This window comes from Pipra filicauda, unplaced genomic scaffold (assembly GCF_003945595.2).
Source record: "Pipra filicauda isolate LSUMZ 115617 unplaced genomic scaffold, ASM394559v2 scaffold167_size3244652_pilon, whole genome shotgun sequence".
NCBI classification, from domain to species: Eukaryota; Metazoa; Chordata; class Aves; order Passeriformes; family Pipridae; genus Pipra; species Pipra filicauda.
The window spans coordinates 712,779-737,211 of NW_024104184.1; the positions used below are offsets into that span (position 1 = coordinate 712,779).

The 24,433-nt window shown below is 40.4% G+C and overlaps 1 protein-coding gene across 1 annotated transcript in view; it reads right to left on the reverse strand.

Annotated features, from left to right (window-relative positions):
* Positions 1–9,587: 9,587 nt before the first annotated feature.
* Positions 9,588–24,433, reverse strand: part of LOC113993638 (sucrase-isomaltase, intestinal-like) — a gene marked incomplete at its 5' end in the record, with an annotated part of 56,798 nt that continues 41,952 nt past the window's right edge. The window contains 7 exons of the mRNA XM_027731984.2: positions 9,588–9,767; positions 12,563–12,721; positions 16,641–16,690; positions 17,077–17,165; positions 17,980–18,110; positions 19,780–19,836; positions 22,424–22,508. Of these exons, the coding sequence (XP_027587785.2) occupies positions 9,708–9,767; positions 12,563–12,721; positions 16,641–16,690; positions 17,077–17,165; positions 17,980–18,110; positions 19,780–19,836; positions 22,424–22,508 (631 nt within the window). The remainder of the gene's footprint in view (positions 9,768–12,562; positions 12,722–16,640; positions 16,691–17,076; positions 17,166–17,979; positions 18,111–19,779; positions 19,837–22,423; positions 22,509–24,433) is intronic.

Below are 24,433 nucleotides of genomic sequence, written 5' to 3' on the forward strand. Positions count from 1 at the left end.
AGCAATTTACTGTAAATTTGTCCAGGCTTTTCCCATCCCTATACCTTAGCTGATTTTAACAGAAATGCTGTCAATATTACAAAATACCTATGAAATTTAAATATGTTAAGGCCTTACATGTTGTCTGTTGAAGTCAGCAGTTCCCATTGTTCTACAAGTGCTCAGAGTGGGTACGCCCTACACCACAGCCTGCTGCTCCAAGGAAAGTCCACTGGTCCCTGAACAGCTTACTTAGGCTTACCTGAGCAGAAAAAGGCCTAGAAGGTAATGTGTCCCTGTACTTGCATGTAACACAATAAACAGCCTTGTAAAATAATGCTTCAGATTGTGGTGAGGTTTTGAGAGTTTTTTTTGGGTGGACTATATCTCTGCAAGAAATAGTCCTGGTTCCTTGGTTTTCCTACAGCTTCAACTACACAGTTCAAACATCCAGCTTTTCCTGTCTGTAGCATTTGCTGCAGTACTGAAGCAACAGGGAAAGAGGAAACTTGTTAGGCAACATCAGTAAGACCGATCACTTGCCTATTTTTGTCTGGTTGTCAAAGCAAGATTAAGGAACCAGTTATCCCACAAACCATTACACAAACCATTACACAAACCTTTAATCAGTACCCTACAGTGCTCTTATAGATCACTTAGCTGAGCCAAACCAATTAGATGGTCACTGCTGTCATACGTACAAGATGCAAATATTTCCCAAATTTCATGCTTAAACTATTAGCCTTGGTCTTCACTCTTTCAGAACAATTTTATTTAAAAACTCCATTTCAAAGAAATTTAAAAAAACAGAGATGACACTAAAACAAGTGAAAGGGATTAAATGCTGGGTTCCCCAAATCAGACAAGGCTGGAAGAAGAATCACAGTTTGAATGGCAAAGAGGAAAAGCTCTAAAACCAATGCACCAGCTGGCCTATTCTCAGCAGTGCTAGTAGGAAAACCATAGCCCATTTTGCTGGCTCATAAGTCCATCCTTACCCACAGTTATTGTGTCCCTTCTTATCTGTAGACAAAACCTTTATAGGTTATAGTGTGAGTAGCATAAACTATTTCATCCTTGTGATTGTTTTTGCAGTGTTTTAGTTAACATTTTTCTGCAGCACAATACATTTCATGCTGAAGGACAGCATATGGAAGATGTGGGCCTCTTACCTGCTGTACAAAGCTGGCTTGCCTGGGAACTTCTGGGCATCAGTTCCTGGGAAGCAAAGGACCATCTCAAGAAGGAGCACTCCTTTCTATACTTTAATGGGCATTCATCTAGGGAAAAAAAATATCCCAGTGAGATTTGCTATCCAGTTCCAACCTGGTGCCTGAAGACCTGAATAGCTGCAATTTAGAAGCAGTTGAAACTCCATGGATGAAAATCATCTCATCTTGTATTAAAGTCTACAGAGTAGGTGTGCATATGGGGATAGGTGTCTGCTGTCCTGTTATGATCAGTGAGACCTAGCAAATGCTAGCAGTGGGATCCAGGGTGGGATAGACCCAGCCAGAAGAAGGAGCTTGACAGTGGGTGAGATATTGTGGAGGTGCCATTGTCTGTGCTGGTGGCAAGGGGCACCTCCACTCATCTCCAACGCTGGGCTGCAAATACCTACATTTAAACAGGAGGAATCTCACTCCATCTTTTTTATTTCCTGTGTTCAGTAAGACCAAAGAAAATAGAGCGCATACCAATAATCCTGTAGCAAATCTAGCCACAAATGGTACAAAACAAATAGCATTAAGGAACTGTAATAGGTTTGACTTGTTAAACATATTCAAGCATTGGTTGCATAGGAACAAACATATAAAACTCATTGTAATTGTGTCAGTGATAATAACAACTATACTGTCTCTAAATTAGCATCTTCTACTATTTTCTAGAGGTGGAAAACGAAGAAACCATGAAGAAAGCATTTGCACTTTAGGGGTGGATTTTGAGATCTACTTATAATAAGATAATTATTGCTTTTTAAGGTTGAGGAGAAGATATGCTTATTATGCTTAATAATGGCTCTATTAAGAACACAGAGCCAAATAAATAAAGAAAGAAAGAAAGAAAGAAAGAGAAGGGCATAGAAAGGGAGAGAGAGAAAGAGAGAGAGAAAGAGAGAAAGAAAGAAAGACTTATAATAAATGCAAAAATACAATTATCTGGTAAATGTACACGAAAGAAGGTTCATCCACATACAAAAGAACTTTTGAAGACATGAGTCGTTTTTAAATTGTTGCTTCATGGTTTGAAACTCCCCTTAGATGCTGAAAGGTAGGAAGCATGTTTTTCAGATAGGCAAACAGACTCTTGGCATCTCACTGGAAACACTGTTTTAACTTCCATTGCTTTCCAGCTGCCTATAAATTCCAGACATTTTAAGGTAGAGTTTCTCAAATGCCTTCTCCTTTTCTAGCCTCTAGACCTCTATAATCACATGAAACAAATTAAGAAATAATGAAGTGCTGAGTAGTTTGTGCACTATATTATTTTCTTTTATGTCTTGCTAAGAGAATTGTTTCTTTTCTGCCATAAAGTACAGTAGTTCCAGCTGTTTGATCTAAAAACACATCAGTGTTTGAAACTGTTCTTTTGTCTTTATCAACTTGGCAAGGGCTCAGAACAGCTTCCCCTTCAGACTTTGCCCATGAAAGGAAAAAGAGAAGAACATTGCTTGTATCTTCAAAATTATTGTGTAAAGTTTTATATATATGTACATATGCATATATATAGATTCTGTAATTGCCATGCTTTTTATCTCAGCTTTTTCACATTTATTCCCCAGAAAGCATAATCAGGTGGTGAAAAAAACTGATCAACACCCTTTCAAAGAGCAGAGAAGAGTGTTGCTTTCCTTTTTGCTTCCTCTGAATTTCTATTGAAATTTCTATATTTTATCTGGGTTTAATTTTTTTTAACATACTAGCACTTTATAGACTTTTATGGATGATTGAAAAACTATCGTGGTATCATGGTCTACCAAAGAAGTGTTACAAATCTATGATCTGGGCTCTTGATATAGAGGGAAAATGCCCCAAAATGCTGTTATTACTGCTCGGAGAAAACACTGGGACCAACATTTAAAGGACAGACAGTCCTCAGACAGACCTAGAATGGGAAACCGTGGCAGGATTGAGAAGTACTTCATCATTCACCATCATGTATGGATAAAGAGAGGATCTGGAGAAGGCAGCTAGCAAGGGAGAGGGTATTTCTCATAACAGTTTTGGTAATGGTTATTCAAAAATGACAGATGTCTTATTAAGTAAACATCTCACTTGGCAGGCACAATGTAGTCTAATCACTCATGAAAATGAATGGTCAACTAGGAGTGATATCTGGGGGGACAGCATAGAGTAAAGGGCCAAAGAAGAGAAAGGGTAGAATATCGAGCAGCTTTCCCGATGAGAGCAACCTTCCAGGTTTCAGCAGTATCCTGAAACATCAAGCTCTGCAGTGCTTTGCAATCCTTGTTTGATCATGAGGTATCATAAGTGAGAAGTAGATGGTATTTCACAGCACTTTTCTGGATAAGAGGGAGGTCCTTTGTGCCTCAAATAATCCCTGTATCTGCAGGAGTTTGTACAAGGTCAGCAGCACATTTAGTTTCTGAACACCCCCACTCTCCCATACATCCGTGTGTTTATATGGGGGAGAGGGAAGGAAAAGGTGGAAGGAAGCAGAGTAGTCCTTCTGAGCTATATGCAAGAGCACAAAAAGTTTTTATTGTATCCCGCATGTGCTGGACTCTGGTCACACCAAAAACTGAGGTAGGGCTGCTATCAAGTGCTTGTGAAGCACAGGTGAAGCAGCATGAGCCAAGAAGGAGTGGATAGAGCAGAAAATTTACTCAGCAGGAAACTGGGTTGCTCTGTGCCAATGAACCTATCATTTCTTTTCTTTGCAAACAACATCCCAAAATGTTTTTGGCAAATCCCTGAAGCTCCACTATATTTGAGCACAAGCTACAACTGCAACAGTCTCCTGAGCAAAGTTCAGTGAACAGAAAGGACACACAACTCTCATTCCTCTAGGATTCTTTTTTCCACTTGGGTCTTTATATGGTGCAACTCTGCAACAACCTTTAGAGAGTGTGTAGTTGCTACAAGGTCTACACAATCCCTTCTGGGTCACTAGGAAAAGCCTCACCATCTGTCTCAGGCATGGAACTGCTCAGAATAGCTCCCAGGCTCTGCTCCTGCTATCCAGGCACCTCTCCCTGCCTCTGCACTTTCAGGGCTTCTCCAGTTGACTGCATTGCTCCCAGGGACGGACACTTTCCTGCCCTCCTTCGTGGCTTTCGCCATGTGCTCAGTGTAGCAGTCAGGAAAGCATTGCTAGAGCTTATATATGCAGCATTCTGCATCTGTGCTAGTTTTAATCCCTATAGTTTGTTAATCCCTAAAGAGCGAGCCCAATTTTGTCAGCACATCCTCTGGCAGTTCCATTTCCCCCTTGTGATGGAAATGTGCCCCACAAGGGAAAGCCCTGGCAGTCTCCTTCCCTCTGAGCCCAGTGTGCCCATCTCACCTTCGTTTCATAATCTTCCACAGGAGCATTTGCGTTTTATGCATTTGCAGTGAGCACAGTGACAAGTCTCCCAGCCAAGGTCTCTGCAAGTCACTGTTGGGGCTCCAGCCACCTGCCCCACAGACCCAGGAGCAGGGAAGTCAAGGAGCCACTTCACAGCCCAGGTCATGGATCCTGGTGGGTGCCTGTATTAGGGGGTATCCCAGGGTAGGTTGCATTCTGGCTTGCATCACGGTGCTGAGCGTTGACACCTGACTGCACCCCCAGTTACATTACCCCACACCTCAGGGGCAACTGGCATTCACTGGATGTCACACTCACCTTTCCTTGTCATACGAGGAGCTGCTTGGTTTTTGCAAGCCTGCCCCTGGGCAAGGGGTGAGGGCCAGAAAATGGGTCACTGCCCCCTACAGCCAGGCACCAGCTCTGCTGTAGGGCTCTCCTGTTCTCTACCTTATGCTCGTCATAGAGCATAGAGCAAGTAATATTTTTCTTCTTTTTCTAGACCTGTTGGCAACATGAGTGGCAAATAGTCCCTGCATGAGAATGGCAGTAATTGCTTTTACTTTCAAGGAGATTCCAGTTCCACCTGGTGACAAGAAAAAGTAATTATCAGAACCTTCACTAGAATTTAAACATTCAAAATATATTACATATCAACATATACCAAAAATCCAATTATATCAATGACATTTTATGATCTTTTTAAATATGTGGAGACCTTAAAAGCACTGACTTATCACAGAAATCTACATATGTTTTGCAAAAAACCCTACAAAACATCCTTTCATTATTCATAATTGTGACCCCCCAGAGGGACTGCTGTGATCAGTTGGCATACAAAGACTAGGGATACGGTTCCAAAAGCTTCCCGAATTAGTGAGCAAGAGTATTTCTTTTAGAAAAGCAACTACTCATTTAAAAATTCCTACTGCAGGAGAATTCACCAAAGTTCTTGACAAGCTGTTCTTACAGTTAAAATATCAGTTTTTGAATTTGTCTTATTTCATTAACAGACACCAAATCTTACCTTTGCTAGTTTAAAGAGCTTCTGCCACCTTGTATCTGCCCCCAGAGGTACACTGAGATTCTCATATGACTGAGCCTTCTCTTGACCATTAGAGACAGGCTGAGCTCATTGGTGCATTTCCTAGAAAATGCATTTTTTCTAGTCCTTCAGACATTTTTGTGGCTTTTCTTTGTAGCAAGCTGCTTTTTTTAAAGTATATTCCAGAGATTTCTGACACCAGAATGGCTCAGTGTTCTAGCAGAATGGCACCAGTACAGCAAACAGATAAATTATAGCATCTTTGCCTTTACTTGTCTGTATATCTGAGATTGCTTTACCTCCTCTTTGATTAAACCTTTCATTGGAAACACTTGCTGAGGTCCAACAAGGTCCCAAATCTCGTCCAGTGTCTCCTTTGCTATAGCAGAGTCACATCTTCTTTTGTCTCTTCTTTGCTCCAAGACATGCAATACTACATTGGGCCATATCAGAATGGATTTTTCATGTCCAGCTTACTGAGCATAGAAGAGCCCTCTGTGCATGTCCCCTTCATTTAATTGTGCTACTTCTACCAGTGCAGCTGATTTGGGCATAATCTTTTCATGTTATACAAAATCAACATGAACCTTTCACAAGAATGGACGGTGAGATCACTGGATCTTAAACCTAAAATCACCGATTTTAGATGAAAAAAATTGAAGTGTACGTGGAGTAGCATGGAGAATATTTACTTTTCCTTTCTCTGCAGAAGTGAAGCCTAATGGCATATGCTTAGGGGTCAGTGCAGCTTGACTGGTGAATTTCTGTGTTCTCTTTATGGCTTTGTAAGGCAGGAGCCTAGAATCAACAGGGTTTTGAAATGCAAAGTAAGATTTTTCCCTTTACATTTCAACTCCTTCAGGTTCTGAAGGACTCAGCTGGAGAGTTTTATGGCTAACAAAGGCAGGATGGAGAAAGCAGCTGACTACTGATGCTTTTAAATCCCAGCCTGAGAAGTTCTCTCTCCACTGAAAATCTGTATCTGTAATAAATTTAATCCACACCAACACCTGGAGAAGTTAATGTTAAATCTATTCTAACCTTAAAAGACAGTAAAATATTTGTCTGTAAATTCTTGGATTCACCTCATATCACTTGCAACACATGATCAGTATTTTTTGTTGAAGTTGTTATCCTTTTCTCAAAAACAAAACCAGAAAAACCAACCAAACAAACAGAAAACTAACCAAAAAAAAAAAAAAAAAAAAAGAAATTATTGGGATGGGAAGGAACAAGCAGTGTAACCGGAACTTCAAAAAAGTGTAAATGATCCAAAATTACACCCGCAGCTCAATGCTCAGAGAGGATAAATAGCCAGAGACACACACATGCACACACAAACTCCATTTTTCTTTGATGTCCCTAATACAAATGCTGACCAAGGGCTGTCTTGCTTACTTTTATGAAATAAATATGTGAAATCATAGCTCAAGGCAGATGTATTTACTGACTAGCGATTTCCTGTTGTGTTCACTGAAGCTACAAGCCACAAGATAACAAGAAAGGAATAAAATCCAGGTTGTAATACAAGCCTGAACAGTGTATTGATGCCAGTAGGAGTGTATTTTTATGCTCTTATAATATTAAGATATATTTGAAAGTGCTAGGTTAGTCACTGATTTCACAGAAAACCTGTGAGCACTGGCTAACTCCGCATGGTTATACAGCCAAGGGCTCTTTATAGAGGTGACATCTCCTATGTTCTACAGCCACCTCTGTGCTCCAGCTTCCATACCAGTCTCCTTTTTCACCATTTGTTAGCAAATTCACCACCTCCCCTCTCCCACTCCTGCTTTTACCGACCCTGGGAGGCAGATTAGAGGCAAACTCTTTTTACCCAAAAAAAAGCTTCCCCAGAAAAAACAAATCCCATTCCCCCACTCCTGTCTAAGGTGTTTACAAATTTGTTTTCTTTAACCCAATGCTCTCTTGCTCTCTCTTTGTTCTTTTGCCATGGTGAGGAACTAACATCCTCACTTTTGGAGGAACCTTGGAGGTACCTGGGATAAGGTACCTCTTTGATGCCATTCTTGCAAAGACCACATGGAAGAGGTTGGGTTCTGCACAGAACTGGTCTGCTTTAGTGGCCCCCATCCATCCCATATTGTCAAGCCATCCAACAGCTTTCTCTGGTTATATCTGCAACAGGCTCAGGGTGAGCAGCCACAAGGCTCACACAGGCAGCATGAGAGGATGACTGGCAGTGTGGCTGAGCCCGAGACAACATGTCTGTGGCCAGTGGCCACTGGACTGACATCTCCTGTGCCAGCTGGAGCCTCCGCTAGTTGGCCCTGATCTGAGATCTCCGCTGCAGAACCATGACATGCAGTACAGACACATCCTCTGGGTCTCTGCTGTTCATCAGGTTTGTGCAGCAAGCATGCCCTGTCTGGCTGCCTGCTGATGGTGTCTGCTCTGACAGAGGTTCTCCTGCTTTCCTCTGTTCCAAATACACAGCTCTAACAAACCATCCTAACATCTTTCCTTTGCACAAGGCCCTTAGTTTGCATAGTCCACAGACTCAGAGGGACATACTTTTCAAGTGTTTATTTCATCAAGGACTCTAGTTATGTGCTGTATTCTGCAGCAATGAAGATGGTCATTTCATCCATCACCTTGAATCAGCTTTCACGCCACTGCCTGTATTCTACTCTTCCTCAGCCCTTTCTCACCATCTTACTGTGGCCAGCAAAGGCTCTGGAGAGACCCAAGTCTCAAGATTTCTCCACAAGATGCAGCTCACTTTGAAGAAGCAGCCTTTAGCAGACAGTCAGATCTGTGTTTGTCTTCCTGCATGTGACACAAACTGGAGAAGTTTACACTGCTCTGTTGTGTATAGTGCTGTCTACTCTCTCTTCTATGGTTCCGAATCATGGATCATCTACTGCTACCACCTGAGTCTCCTAGAACGCTTCCATCAACGCTGTCTCTGTTCAATCCTTAACATCCACTGGTCAGATTATGTGACCAATACATCTGTTTTAGAACAAGCAGCAGTCACAAGTATTGAGGCCGTGTTGCTGAGAACACAGCTGCGATGGGCAGGATATGTCTCAAGGATGAAGGACCACCGCCTCCATAAGATCTTGCTTTATGGTGAACTTGCCTCCAGCTGCCGCATGAGAGGAGCCCCGAAGAGAAGATACAAGGACTCCCTGAAACAACATCTCAGCCTTGGCCATGTTGATCATCATCACTGGTCCACTCTGGCCTCCAATCGGGAGGTCTGGAGACACACCATCTATAACGCTGCTGGCTTCCTTTGAGAACACTCGCGGGCTTACTCTTGAGGAGAAAAGACAATGCAGAAAGAACCGTGTCTTGCAGAATATACCACCTAAGGAGTCTTTCTGCTGTGCCTTTTGCAACCGGACTTGTCTATCTCGTTTTGGCTTTTTTAGCCACCAGCGTGCTTGTAACAAATGTGGGTAGAGCCCTTCCCAAATCTTTGTTCGTGAAGCCTAGCCATGATGATATTAATATTTATTATATATTATATGTATTGCATTTTGTATTAATAGCTGGTTATGTCTTGTATTATTAAAATAATATAATATAAATAATATATAAATATTAAAAATATATAAAATAGTTAAAATTATAGTGACTCCTCAGAGCTGTTTCCACAAGCTGGAGCTTCTTATGGTCTTGGGAGATCATTCTGCAGCCAGGAACAGCTGAAGATCTAGGTATGTCCAGCCTTTGATTAGCTGTGTTTCCCATGTATTCTCCTGCAAATGCACACTGCCTCCCCTAGAGCAGGGCTATGGGAATTAAGCTGACTTCTGGTTGTTTTGGTTTTTTTTTTGCTACCACAGCTTTGAAAAAAACCCAAACAGTGTATGCTGTGCAGAATATGGTCCCATTGAGAACGTTTCCAAATATCTCCACCCATGATGAGACAGAACGTTCAGGATGATTTCTTCTATGCTATGTTGAACACATCAGTTTATGGTCATACTCATTAACTACCATTGAAAATTTCATTTGAAGAATACTGAGTTACAAATACTACATAAGAAAAGACCAGTTATCAGGTCCATAAGCAATGTTTTAATGACTAAATGGACTTTTTACATTAAAATCAAAGTGAGACCAATATCTGAGGGGCAAGGATGCTCAACACAAGTTGACTCTGTGTGTTCTGACCATTCTAGTAAAACTTAATGTTCAGTTCCTGAGTAAGTGGAGCAGAAATCCGCAGAGTCAGTTTCTGTGGAGAAAAGGAGACACAAAATAATGAACAACTTTATGTTAATGTAAAAAAAGACCAGCTCAAAACAGAGACGAAGAAGTGAAACTTGAGTTTAGACCTTCGTGATTCTCTTAGCATATCTGGTAGGTGAGTCTGACTTGATGGCAGTATGCATCTTTCTACTGCTGTATCCAATTCAACATCCCTTTTAGAAATTCAGGAACAGTTTAAAATTAATTAATAACACAAATTAAATATGAAATTATAAATACAATACCTGTCCCACTCTTTCTGTGTTCAATGTTAAATTTAATGTATTTTGTGCTACTCATGTAATTTCCATTTTCAGTACTTCACCAATTTTACCTTTAGGTTTCAGAATTAATAATGTCTTAAAATGCATGATATCCATTCACACCTCTTTGCTATTTCTTTGCCAACCCACAAATTCATGTTAACATTAACAGTCTATGCTTACTTAGATCACTTCTTCAGAATATCTAATATTTTCATCTTTCATCATAAACAGTTCTCTACCACTACTTAGTAAGTTGGAATTCCACTTCTTGACTAATTTGCCTTTTATTCAAATACAGCTAAAAATCCAGAACAAAGTATTCCAACCCCATCCAAAACTAACCCAAAAGTGCCAGACAGCCAGAAAGGCTACTCCATACTGTGATTCTACATGGACATTGGGAGCTATGGATGTTGGGAACCTCTCTGCACTTCCCAGCAGAGGATGCAAGTGTAATAAAAAGAACCTTCCTATACCCAGGTTGTTTTGTTGTCAGCACAAGCCTGGTCAACAGACATGCCCTTCCAACATCCCTGCTGCAGTTACTGTACAGTTCCTTAGGGCATGATTCTCCAGGGGGAAGAAAAGATAACAGACTCCTAATAATAGGACGATTCTGTGATATTGAAAATGTCAGATCAGGGTAGCACTGCATGAATCTGAGAGAAAGAAGTGGAATATTACTAAGCAACCTGTTTCTATTTATATACAAATAAATATGTCTTGATAAGCACTTATGCACTGCTATTAGGTAAATTTGCTTTCTGTAAAGCAAAAACAATATGGTAGAAGTTACTTTCTACTATATCCCTTCAAACAGTGTGGTCTCTGCTTGTTAAGTTATTATACAGTATGTAATCCCATTAAGCCTGTAAGAAAGTAGCAGATTTGCCCTTTACATTTTCTTTTATTAATTACATGAGTTGTAAGTTTTCAAGACCTAAACTCAAGCTGCTAGTGCTTTTCTATTTTTTATTAGAGGGTCAAACATGAGAGGATTATAGGTAGTGGCATTATAACATCTGTATAGGGGTGGTGGGAGAGGTTTGACTGCATCTTGTAGAATTGTGAGAAAAATATATTTAGCAGGTATAAAAATTGTAATTTTTGTGCAGTTTTAGACCCCCACTACAGCAGCTGAGTAGTGTTTATTTTCTTCTGGCATTTGAAGTACATCTTAAGTCACTAAGATCATATTTTTCTCTTAAATCAAATTTTAAATCATACTTTTGTGACAAGGTTTTTAGTTTTTTTTAAATCAGCTTTCTATGTGATGCTGTTAGTGTGCAGTTATCTTCTGGATTTCCATGATTGGTGCCTTCAAGCACATCTCAGTGGAATGTTTTCTTTACCCTGCCACATTTATGTTGCTTTCAGCTTTCTTAGAGGCAGTTTGGCTGTTAAACAATTTCTTCCCTTGAGGCAATACTGATTACACTTATTTATGACATCGTCTCTGAAAGTGAGATTTTTACAATTCTCCAAGGCAGAAATTTATTCTCAGCAATTTTCTTCCTTTACAGATTCCGTCAATAAAATAAATGTTAGTACCAGATGTGTATAATAGGGATCACTCTGGTTACAAATTAAATTTAAATCATTGAGCCAAGTGGGTAGGGTAACCTAAGATGTGACATCCACTACTTGTTGCTTCAATTGTCTTTCATTAACAATGAGTTAGTGGCACCTTACAGTGTTAATACCAGGAGCTCCCTAGATGCAGACCAGTGCTGAGATGTGAGGACCACATCTCATACAAAGTGTGCACAACCCACTTCAGCTGGTGACAGATATGGGACAAGTGACCAGAGGAAAGGAAGTTTACTCAGTGTTGCTCCTTTTGTCCATACTCCTGTGAAAAAGAAAATTGGGACCACAGAAACTGTTGCAACTTAGGGGTTTACTAAGGATGTTCTGTCCATCCCCTCTGGAATGTCTCCTTGTTGGTGCCAAAGGGGCACTGCACAAGTAAGTCATGCATTTTGGTCTGGAACACTGAGGTTGGGCACTTTAAGATGCTGAAACTATACCTCCTTGGAAGATAGGGAGATATTCCTTAGAGCCAATTACACAGGAATAATTTTTGGACACTAAGTAATTGTGAGAAAGATCTACACCACTTCAGCAGTGGACAAAAAACTTTTACAAGTGTTCTCATTTTATCAAAATTATAAGAATGCCCATAAAACTGCTAACATTGCTCCCAGCTTATGGAGCTGTATCTTCTTTTCAGTATTTCATTAGTTTAAAAATTTGTATAAGTGGCAGATATTAAGTAAAAGAGAGCATACGTGTAATAGCAAAGATTAAAGCTTCCTAAAAGAGCTCTTGCTTTTGCTTTTTTTTCCTCCTCTAAATCTCGGACTGTTGTATCAAGAATTATGTCTGATTATATTGGAAATATGAAGGGGTGTGGATGAGAAACTGTTCCTGTTCTTCAGTGCCTTCATCCCCTTCAATGTTCTTCACCCTCCTTTCCTTAAGTTTTTTCTTAACTACTGAGTTCAGCACTTACCCCACTCATCTCAAAAGAGAAAGCATCTCCATGGATAGATCTTCCATTCAGAGTAACAGCTTGAGGTCTCAATTTCAGGCCAAGAATTGTAATTTTATTGTACTTCAGAGTGTCAGCTCCTCGGTAGCCATTTTTCAGTATTTCTGTCTTCAGGTTTCCCTGGAAAAAGACACAGAAAACACTTTAGGACCCCGACAACTCTTTAGAGGTGACTTAGTGCACACTGTTACAAGATCTCATCCTTGTCAATGAACATACAGAATGTCTTCCAATGTACACACTGAAGTCCAAGATTGTAAAGGAAGAAACAACAGTTGTATTAATTTGCAGATAAGAAAGGTTTCATATATGATTATAAATTAAGAAAATTAGAAAAAAAATAGCATTTACAGCATTCATTTGGGATCTTCTTGGACATGTTTTTCTACTTGTAATCAATGTAAATTTTGTTCTTGTACCCATTACAGAGTACAGTCGCATATGCAAAGCCAAAATCCAGATACAGAGATTCAATTAGTGACCTTAAGGCAGATTTAATTAACATCCAAAACTAACTGCTTTAAAACATTAGCATCTTCCACAAACATCAGTTGCTAGATATTTTGCCCCTATTTTAAGGGAGCATGTTATATATGTGCCAGCTTTAAAGAGACTGAAGGAAGACTGTATGTCCACAGAGTTTTGTTTGTTGTACTTCTTATTTACTACACATTCCATATTTAGGGGTGTACCAAGAGGACATACAACGTCATTAAACTAATTCATTTGGATCACCAGTGACAGTAATTTCCCATACATGCAATGAAGAGGAATCATCACATTTGTTATGTGATCAAAGTTGTTAAGGAAATAAAGATGAATTACACTGCTCAGGAAATGATGGATTGCTATGCAATCATGACTTTTTAAAAATATGCCAAGGAGAAACCCATGATGGAACCTTTTGCATAAATTAGCCTATGTTATTTCAGTGGTGCATGGTAGGAGGGGAGCAGAAGCTAGATCATGGTATTTGTAAGTTAGGCCTGTGCTTAGATTGCTTATTTCAGGCATCCACACTAAAAATAAGTGCAAATCCCCAGCACACTGATTTAAACTGCCTAAACAAGGAACGTTGGCTATTTTTCAGCAAATGGGGAGAGGCCTCTAAAAGCCTCTGGAGAATTTGTTAGAATACCTATATGTGCTGTCTTCTCCCTACTGGCAGAGCTCCAGCACAGAGGGAGGTTCAGTATAGAGAGACCACCTCCCCACAGTGGTTTATTGCTGTCTCAGGTGTGGCTAAGCAGGAGAGCTAGCACAGACCCAGTACGCACAGCGTGACATTGAACTCAGCGATCACAACTGTATTAACAACGCTACCCTCAAGCTCTGAGGCCCTGAGATACAACTCTTCAACAGACACTCTTCTCTGACTGGAGAACTGGAGGTCTTGGAGAGACAGGGAGGTGATGGTCCAGGGGAATGAGTGATCCTCTCCTCCCCAAGCATCTAGTGGTTAAAACAATTTCCCAGAAAGTTCCTGAGTTCTTCGCTGAGGGAGGAAACATATGGATATCACTCAAAGCCCCATAAATGGAAAGCAAAATGAAGTCCTGGAACTGAGGCCAGAAGCCAGGACTTCTGTACTCTGAGCAGCAGGGTCATGATTTGTCTTTCTTACTGTCTAGTTCTGGTGGGCTTCATATAAAGGGGCACTTTGGCTTAGGTCACTTAGTCACTATGCATGTCAAAAGGGAGTTGTAAAGCGAATTAAAATGACAACAGCAGAGAGACAGCACCAGAGAGCAGAAGCTTGAATCATTCCCCGAGACTTAAGTGCTTTGCGCAAGCCTTGAATTCTTTATACTTCTGGGTTGTTTAAATGAAAATATAAATTAGAGGGTCTAACCCTGTAGCCGTTACTTGTACAACACTCTGTGCTGGGTTCAGAATAAATGTTGCAATGTCAGACCTTATTAGCAAATCTCTCAGGGAACAAAACTTTTGTGTTCTCTTAAAGCTAGGTGTGATTAAATTATTCATCCACATTTTTTTTAAGAATATAGAAATGTGCAACAAATACCAAGACTTTCATACATTTTTCATACTTCTACAATTTGCTATTTGAGATGGACTGTTTTCTTTATAAACACATAATAAAAAATCGACATTAAAGATTATTGGAATGCAGATAGGGAATTCAGTCATGGATTTACAGGCAGAAGTCAAATATGAACAATGAGAAATGGAAGTGCCAGAGAATCAACAATCTAATTTGCACAGTTCAGAATTTAATATAAAACTGGATATTGTTTTTCTGTAGTCTTCCTGCAATAAATTTCTACACACAACTACAGAAAACCAAAGTGATTTTTCTTCCTTTTGCTGTTGAAATATCCTTTTTTTCTAAGAAGAAGGATTTTTTTCCTCAGTAAATCAAGAAGGAAATAAGTTAAAAATTAAAATAAAGTCTACATGTGTGGTATTAGTTCCAGGAAAATATCTCACAAATATACCAGGCTACATAATAAAACCCATTGGTTTGCCCTGGCTTGCTCTTGCTTCTGGAACACAAACCTTCTAAGACCAATATCACAACAGGGTTAACAAGATTTTATTCTTTTGAATAGTTTTCTGTAGACTACTTTGGGGCTTTTAGGAATACATGGCATGAAAATCATAGAATCATTTAGGTGGAAAATACTTTTAAGGTTGTCGAGTCCAACTATTAACCCAGCCCTGCCAAATTCACCACTAAATCATATCCTTAAGGGCAAATCTACACATCTCTTAAAATCCACCTCCAGGAATGGTGACTCCACCACATCCCTGGGTAGCCTGTTCCAGGGCTCGATAACCCTTTCAATGAAGAAATTTTTCCTGATACCCAATCTAAACCTCCCCTGATGCAACTTGAGGCCTCTGGTCCTATCATTTGTTACTTGGGAGAAGAAACCAACACCCATCCCTGTACAACCTCCTTTCAGGTAATTGTAGAAAGTAATAAGGTCTCCCCTGAGCCATCTTTTATCCAGGCCAAGCATCCTCAGCTCCCTCAGCCGCTCCTCATAAGACCTGTGCTCCAGATCCTTCACCAGCTCCATTGCCCTTCTCTGGACACAGGATTTGAGGTGTGGCCTCACCAGTGCTGAGTAGAGGGGAACCATCACTGCCCTGGTCCTGTTTCTGATACAAATCAGGATGCCATTGACCTTCATGGCCACTTGGGCAAATTACTGGCTCATGTTTAGACAGCTGGGGACCAAACCATGCCATAGTCTACATACAATATTCTATTTCTTACCAAATGCTAGAATTGCAGATGAAATATGATCTGTATAGATTATAGAAGTAGGTTAAGGGTTATATTTACAATAACTCCAACAACTTACTATCATATACCTAATGAGCTTATGGTAGATTTATTTTATAGGATTTTTCTGCATTGAAATCTGTTGGGTTTTTCTATCAGGCTTTCTCAGGACATGTGAGAGCTGTGTGAAAGGCATCAGTGCACTGACCCTGAGCTAATCTATTCCCATGCTGCACTGCACGGAGCATCTGATCAGCACACTGGGTTGCCAGTAACATGCTGAGTCACTCCACAGGAGACCAACCATGGGAGCTGTCTCTGTGCTGTCAGACAAGCAAATGCAAGCTAAAGAATTGAGACTACATAATTCTCTGCACCACAAAACAAAAATTTCAAGTGATCAAAGATAAAAAGTTGCTGGGATATCCTGAATAGAGGAATGTAGCCCTCTCCCACCCATCCAACTGAAAGTATTCAGCAGGAGGAAGGCAAGGAAAAGGTCCCTCATACCCAGAAGCTGCAACTAAGGAAAAAAAGAAAGCTGAAAAAGTGGATTTTCAGATTCGCGTCACAGGAGGGACATTAATGATGTGTCTCACTGTGATACTCAGTGAAGCAAACACAATACTGCAGCATCCTAGTTGGACTATTTTGTATCTAGCTGTAAATGAAAGCATTAGGTAGTTTACCAGGTTTAAAGGCTGAGCTAGAGGAAAAAAGCTTTCAAGAGAAAAGTTAGACATCAGCACCTTACAATGGCTACACTAAAATACAGCTACTTACTTTGCTGAATGTATATTTAGCCAAGAAGTAGTTCTCGTTTTCAATGGTATCTGTTAAAACACAAAGCAAGGAGGATAGGTATCAAAACATGTAGCAAAATCCATAAGCAGTTCACATTAATCATAGTAAGTGGATAAAGTCACACTAAGATCATTTGTGGGCTATTTAATCTCTTTCTCTAGTCTTAGGTTGATCTCAGAGGAACAAAACATGAGAGATTGCCCTCTCTAGCAGACCAGTTGTTCCCAGTGTCACGCCTTTCTCATATCAAAATGCTAACTTCAAGACCAACCTGCTTTTCACCTCTGTAATGTTCAACTTGGAGTCAGTTCTCCAGCTTTTTCTAGCAGGAGCCAGTGCCATTATACTGCTGAAAAGGCAGTCTGAGGACAGCCCTATATACAGACACTGCTTCACACCAGGGCACCAGGCTTACCGATGGAATCACCATCATCCCAGAAAAGAGACCCAGAAGCTTCTCCTTGTTCATCCAGGGCAATAATGAGTCCAAATGGGTTCAGACGGCTGTTGACAAACACATTGAGAAGTGTCAGTACAAACCTGTGGGCTCTGTCCCTTCCAAGTAACTTAACAAGAAGTTCTGAACACAGTTAACTCCCATTTTAAGTATACAAAAAAGGCCATGACAGAAGAATGATACTTGTTCACCAACAGGACTCCTGAAGTGATGACAAAAACTTTGTCTTGCCTTGTCCCACTGAAGTGTAAAATTCCTACCTTTTGAGTGCTCAGGTGGACAAGTTTTCCCTTCTTTTGTGGCCTTAATATATGACAACTGGGCAGTCTGGGAGACAACTGGTCCCCAGTGCTACCTTACTGCAGCTTGGATTGGTTGCTGCACAGTGCTGTTCCCTCCCTTTCCTACTTAGATAAGCTTCTGAGCACAGTTCAGACTTGAGACCAGTATATTATCCACTGGCATGGGGAAATAATTTTCCTCAAAAGAGATTTGATTTTTTCCGCCTTGTTTATGGCATTTGATAAATTCACCCAAGGAGAAGAGTTCTGCATTTTCCCTTGCATACATTTACTTTGAATGACTGACAGCAGGTTAGTGTGGAAGTAAGAGGTGCAAAAGCTTTTCTGAGCATAACCACAGAGCCAGGAGTAGGCTTCAGCTGTGCAAAGGGTCATCTCTGGCATGATTTCTCCTAATGAAATGGAGCAAATAGTGGTAGAAAAATACTGTACTTATCATCTGGGAAAGCAGCTGGGAGCTGCAGATAGTTTCTCTTCTGCACTTTCTTTTAATTGCTTTTTTGACTGTGTGTGGGTCTGACCCACACTGTGGTTGCTTGGTGATGACTACAGAGTTTACCTCTTTGTGGTGGTTGTGGCTGGTGCCTGTTCTGGCAGAATGTACCCTCCACGGATGAACAGAGGGATCTTGCTCAGTGGAGCAGACACAGTAGAATAGTTCTTCTTCCAGGCACTTGGCACTTTAAGACCCTACCACAAAAATTAATGCAGTTAAAAAGAAGGCAATCCAGGCTCTATACATATATACCACTAAAAAAAGAGAACAAGGAGTACATTTTCATCTCGATCACATCAGTGAAAAAACATACTAAAATGTGGATTTCAGGAGTATTATTCCAGTTTCTTTTTTAACATGAAAGAGGATCTAGCCCTTGCAGTTATGCATATGCATGAGATAGAAGCATCATGAATGAAAGACAGCAAATGGTCTTTAAAAATGGTATCATTATTCCATATGCTGTAGAATAAAAACCTCTCATCAAGAGACTGAGCAAAAAGAAAAAGAAACTTTTGCTTCCTCTTTTTATACATGTGGAGTCTGTCACACTTCAATTTAAGGTAAGTGATTCATAATCATTTGGGAATGTAAACTGTGGATTTTCTTCTCTTGTAAGGACAATTCTTCCCCTTTCAAAAAGTAATTACAGCATTCAGTGCGTGAAACTTGTGTGTGTCGACAACCTGCATCAACCCTTTCTGGTTTAATGCCTCTAAAGCAGGTGCAGGAAGACTAATGTACGGAGTAAATAACAGGAAGGCTTTGCTCTTGCCCTCTGTAAATGATAATTATAATTTATGGCAAGTACCCAACCTTGGTTTTGGATAAGCACCATGTGTATAGCAAGTACAAATTGCTGGGAGATGAGCAATGCTAATGCTGATAGACAGGGCAAGGGACACTGGGGCTGCTGTCCCTGTGCCCAGCCCAGCAAGAAGCTTCAGAGGGAACCACAACAAGGAGAGTTGAATTAAATGCTCAACTTTGCAGCGTCACAGTCTTATGAAAAGAGAAAAAGGGAAAGGGTTGGATGAACATCCATCTGAGGACACCAGCCAAATGCTGAAAATGACCAAACACCTTTAAAAATAAGTCTGCGTTTCCTCTGAGAGCATTTCTGTACTGCCTGCTCCTCTGCCAGGATCTCTCAGGGTAGTTAACAACAGACTGATGATCCTGGGCTCACATTTCTGAAAGCTCTTAGCCTAACTGCTCCTGTTGAAGCCAATGCTGGTCTTAGCCTGCAGATTACAGCAGAGTAGTTAGGTTGAACTGAACACTTTTGGAAGTGCAATCCTGGGGATGGTGTTCAAAAGGTCAAGGCTCGTAGTCCCTGAAAGTAGAAGATACTGGAATTTTCCACAGAGCAGACTGTTCTGCATCTCTTGGAAGCATCTTCTGGAGGGAAGCCTCACCTTGGTCTCAAAATATGCCTTCTGTCAAAAGTGATGCATGTGCAAAAGTGTATGCACAGAAGGGTTTGTGGTGAGTTCTCAGGAGTGTAGCTCAGGTTTCTGCCTCTGTTTCTATGCAGGAAAGTGTATCAGTACAAGAATTAAAACTGGGGGAGGGGGAAGAAAGAAGTCTTGGCACTTTCATGCATTTCTAGGCTGCTCTTGAAAATTCAGTTCTATGTGTCTTAGACCTTTACAGACCAAAAATAGAAAATAAAATGTTACTGAAAGCTGTGTAATTTACTCTCCCAGCTAGCCTGGTGTAGACTTTTTGTTCCCTAGTTTTCTTTAACACAGATGCTGAGGTAAAACCACTGGTGAACATTGATAAAAGTTACTTTGCTGGAATTGTACCATTTTAAATTATTTTTTAAAATGTAAGAAAATTAATCTTAAAAATACATACGGTATAGTAGTCAAACCATTCTGCATCAGGGAAGTATACATCCACAGATCTTGCTCCCTGTAATTGTTATAAAGAGATTAAAAGATTAAAGTCTTTTTTCTTTTTGCATTTCTGATATTACATTAGCTTTATTGCATTTGTGCATGGAAAGATGTATGCTGAATATTCTAATAACATCAAATCTTGGATATTAGGGCTGAGTTATTGTCACAGCAGTGGACTAGTGCTGGCTAATCTATAACACCAAAGAGACAAGCTTATGCTATTTGGGGGTTTTTACTGCCATTCCATGGGATGAGTCAATGTTACATGATTATTTCATTCTAGTACATAGCTCTGTGTCTTGCAAATGTAACTGGCCTAGATGCACTCTAACATCTGGGCAACCCCAGTGAGGTCTATGGCAGCCTTTGCAAGACAGGACTTCACATGTGAAGTGGGAGGACACCACTGGTCAGTGCCTCTTGCACCCTTCTTATTGCAGAAACAGGTAGAGTAAGGTCTAGCAAGGAGGATACACGGATATTTCCCTTGTAAACCATTTAAAGTTGCAGATAAGTAATAATAAATAATAAATGTACTGCTAATTGCACAATTGCTGTACTTTGTTTTACAGCATGCGTTGTATCATATCGCTGCAGGGATGAAATCACGCTAAAGGCACTTTGAATCAATAACTCCAGGAACAGTTGGAATCAAAACATACTTCCATTTTTGTCACAAATTGCTTATTCTCACAAACAGATTAATTTTGATTCTCAGTGTAGATGTCTGACTCTTTGCAGGATTATGATTTAGCCCCAACTAATTACCCAAGGGAGCAAGTGGAGTAAGAAAAGTAAAGGTGGAGAAGAGTCAAGGCATAGTTATATATATATATTATATATATATATATATACATATATATAATAACTATATATATTATATAGTTATATCATTTTATATTTCAGGGTATTTATATATATGAAAATGCCCATAAAATCAAGATGCCTCCCTCTCTATCTTTTCTTTGCATTATTATGACAACCCTGGGTATTCTGATCTGCGGAAAAGTGTGTAACCACCATCTGAATCATGATGATTTCAAGGCCAGGTTGGATGGGGCATTGAGCAACCTGATATAGGGGGAGGTGTCCCCACCCGTGGCAGGGGGGTTGGGACTAAATGATCTTTAAGGTCCCTTCCAACCCAAACCATTCTATGACTCTATGATTCCATGAGCCTTGCCTTTCTGACTCCCTAAATAACAAAACAGTGCGTAAGGCAGTTCCTCATTTTAATTTTCATGGATGTCTCACTTGCTGTCACCCTAGGACTCAAGGAACAAAGGGCAAACCGTCTCCGACCCATCTTCTCCACACAAGCAAATGCCATGCTGCAGTTTGATGCAGTCACTACTGGCCTGCAATGCCACAGTGAAGGGCTTACAGCTCACCTCTGACTCTGCCCTGCTATCTAGCACAGCCCTGGCTGCCACCTCTCACACTGCAAGACCCAGCAATGTGTTGCCTTCAGAGTTCTGCTTCCCTCATCAGGCCACAGGCACCTGGCCTTCCTTTTGTGCTGCAGTCCTCAAAAAAACATTAGGATCTCCTTATCTAGGCCCCCTATCATTTTATATGTCCTTATAATTTTCCCTTTCATTCACTTCTTTGCAGGAAGCCTCCCCTGGTTTGTCACTTGCTCTTCATGGGAAGGTTTCTCTCACAGTCTTCATCATCTTACTGGTCTGAGACCCTGTGAAATCTCACTACTCATCAGCTATTAGAAACCTGTGGGAGTCTGAAGATGAAAGACTGACAAATGAAGTGCCTTAGTGGAGTCAGAATGGTTTTAGATGCAGGAATAAGAATTTCATTTTAAACTCACAGAGGCAAAAGGGTTGGTTAAAAAAGGTGACTAACAGTGGCTGGTTTATATGTTTGAACATCAGCAACATCTAGAAATACATCAGATATTCTGGCAGCACGCTAAGATTGCTAACAGTGCCAGGATGCATCACCTGCAAATACTCAGATGTGCTCAGACATACCTTTCTTGTGCTGTCAGCAATTAGCAGTGAGCAAGGAGAGAAACCCACCCTTGCCAAGCAACGTGAGCCATGACCACAGCGCTGTGCCCAGCACAGCAGAGGAAAATGCTGCTTTTTAAAACCTGTCCTGTTAGCAGCTAACATTATCATTACCATTTCTGTAATGACTGCATTTGCCTGTGATGCTGGGAAACTCCTACCACAGCCCTTCAGTTCCAAAACACTGTGGGTGAGCAGTAATATGGAAACCGGTTTGCTTGAATATCTGTGTGTTTCTTTCTAGCTCAGCAATTACTGCTCTGTGTGTGTCCTTGGAGGCTGCTGCCAGCACAATAACAGGAGCACGTGAGGGGCAGAATCCAGGCTCTTTATATCCGTTCGGCACTTGGAGCACAGAAAGGCTGTGCCCTCACTTTCATCCTCCCACTTCAAGTACTGGGAAGCTCTGTATTTACTGTCTGTGCTGCTCCGAAATGTGTTCTGTAAGCTTTGACAGCGGAGGGAAGAAAGGAATAGATATGAGCAAACATGCTCTGAATGTCACCCAATGCCCTAAGCGCAGTTCATTTCTTTTATTCCAGTATGATGGCATTTTTTAATTAAAGTACTTGCCTCATCAAGAACAGGAGCAATCATAAAGGCAGGTCCCCAAAGGAAGGCAGTATCTATTCCATGAGTCTGCTGATCAGAGGTAAATCTATGTTGAAAGTGAAATACACAATATTAATTCACATTTTGATAGAACTTGTCGAATATTTTGATATTACTCACTGTAATATCTGCTTCTGCTTCTGAATTCTGCTTCCTCAAGATATCCTTCAACACCACCAAATATTTTTGCTGATTGAGGGAACGCCAAAAGCTGGGCAGAGATTCAGAAATTACAGTAGCACCTATCTAGCTGACTTCTTTTCAGAGCAGCAATAGTGAGTAAACAAACTTAATTTCTGTCCAGTGAGCCGAGTCTTCATTGCAGGAGCCTATGAGCAGGATAGGGGCCAGGACTAGGAGATGGAACACAGATGAAAAACACTCCACTCTATGATCTAAAGCATTTGTGAAAATCCTTGGATCTGGCTTCCCACACCTTTCACAGATTTACATTTGAAATCTTTCACAAGACAAACACAAAGCAACATTTATACATAGTGTTCTTTTTAGCTGCCTCTCTAGAATGGATTAGAAACCTATGGAATTCAGTCCATTTTATTCAATGCACTAAGATTGTTTTGGATCCTGATCGTGTCCTCCATAGTGCTCAGAGTCCTGTTCACCTGGCAACATCTGCCTTCTCTTGGGAAGAAATCACTATTCCACTATATATCAGCTAATGAAAATATTGAATAGCATCTGGCAAAGAGGAGAGATCTTCCCCATCTCAGGAACCTCCACTCATCTGGCATAAAATCCTTGAGAATTTAAAATGGCTTTCAATAATTTGTAAATCCATACCTGAGGAAACTAATAATAGATCCTAGTTATCTTATAAGAATATCGCATGAAGTGTGTCTGCAATCCTCCTAAAATCAAGTTACCTTGTACCTCCTGACTTCTGCCTCTCCTCTGCCCCCTTTCCCATCCAACAGCCCTGCTGCCTTGTCAGAGATGGCAATTGGTTTGGTTTTCATTCATTTTTGACAAATTCATACTGGCTATTGCATATTTACATATTATTCTCTAAGGACATATACATTCTTTGTTTAAAAATGTATTTACTGCATCTGTTTAACTGACTTTGCAGCTGCCCCTGTCTAAAGCCAGATTTCTGTTGTAAGCTGGCCAGAGCAGAGTCACTCAGTGTCGGTGCCCTGCTCTGACACCCTGCCTGCTCAGGGCATGGGCACACACTGCACCCAGCCCAGACTTACAGAAATTTCCCCAAAACGAGCAAAGATAACTTGGCAATAAAAAGACACCTACTGAGTGTTCAGATTTCTAAAATGTTTCAAGCTTAGGGGAGTATGTGGAACTTAGGAAAAGTTGTTCTTGAAGGCAAGCCTTGGGCTCTGTCTGAAAGAAACCTCAACTTATTCAGAGGTTCTTTTTCTGTCCAGAACAGTAGCTCTTTTGGACACTTCCATCCCGGTTGCTATTGCATTTTCACATAATACTTTGTAAATATTTAAAGCAGGTTATGGCTTTTGATTAATTACCTTGTTGTAAAGATTTTGAAATATGAAACATTAGTTTTTGTTGTCATCTTAATAGCTTCTCTGTATTTTCAATTCCACTGTAATAAACTTGTGATACTAATTCAATATGTTTTGTTGTGGGAGATTTCAGGAAAAAAAGCTGATAAAAAAATTATGACAAAAGAGAAGTTGATCGTATTTGTATATAGAAACAAGTGTCTCAGCATCTAACAGAACTAGTTTCTCTTGCAATTATAGCAACCACAAGCAGAAATTCACAAACAAATGAACTTTCCTATTTTGAAAAGATAAGCCATTAAACCATGTCTCTGATCTACGAAAGGTCCTTAATTCCCTCTACCTGCTTCCTCTGATTAGATGCTGGCCTCTCTCCTGTTGTATTTTTCCCCTGCTTAGCCATTAAACAGAACTTTCCCTTCCACTAATGGATTACCACCTTATGGTCTTTTTGGACAGCTGAGATGCTGAC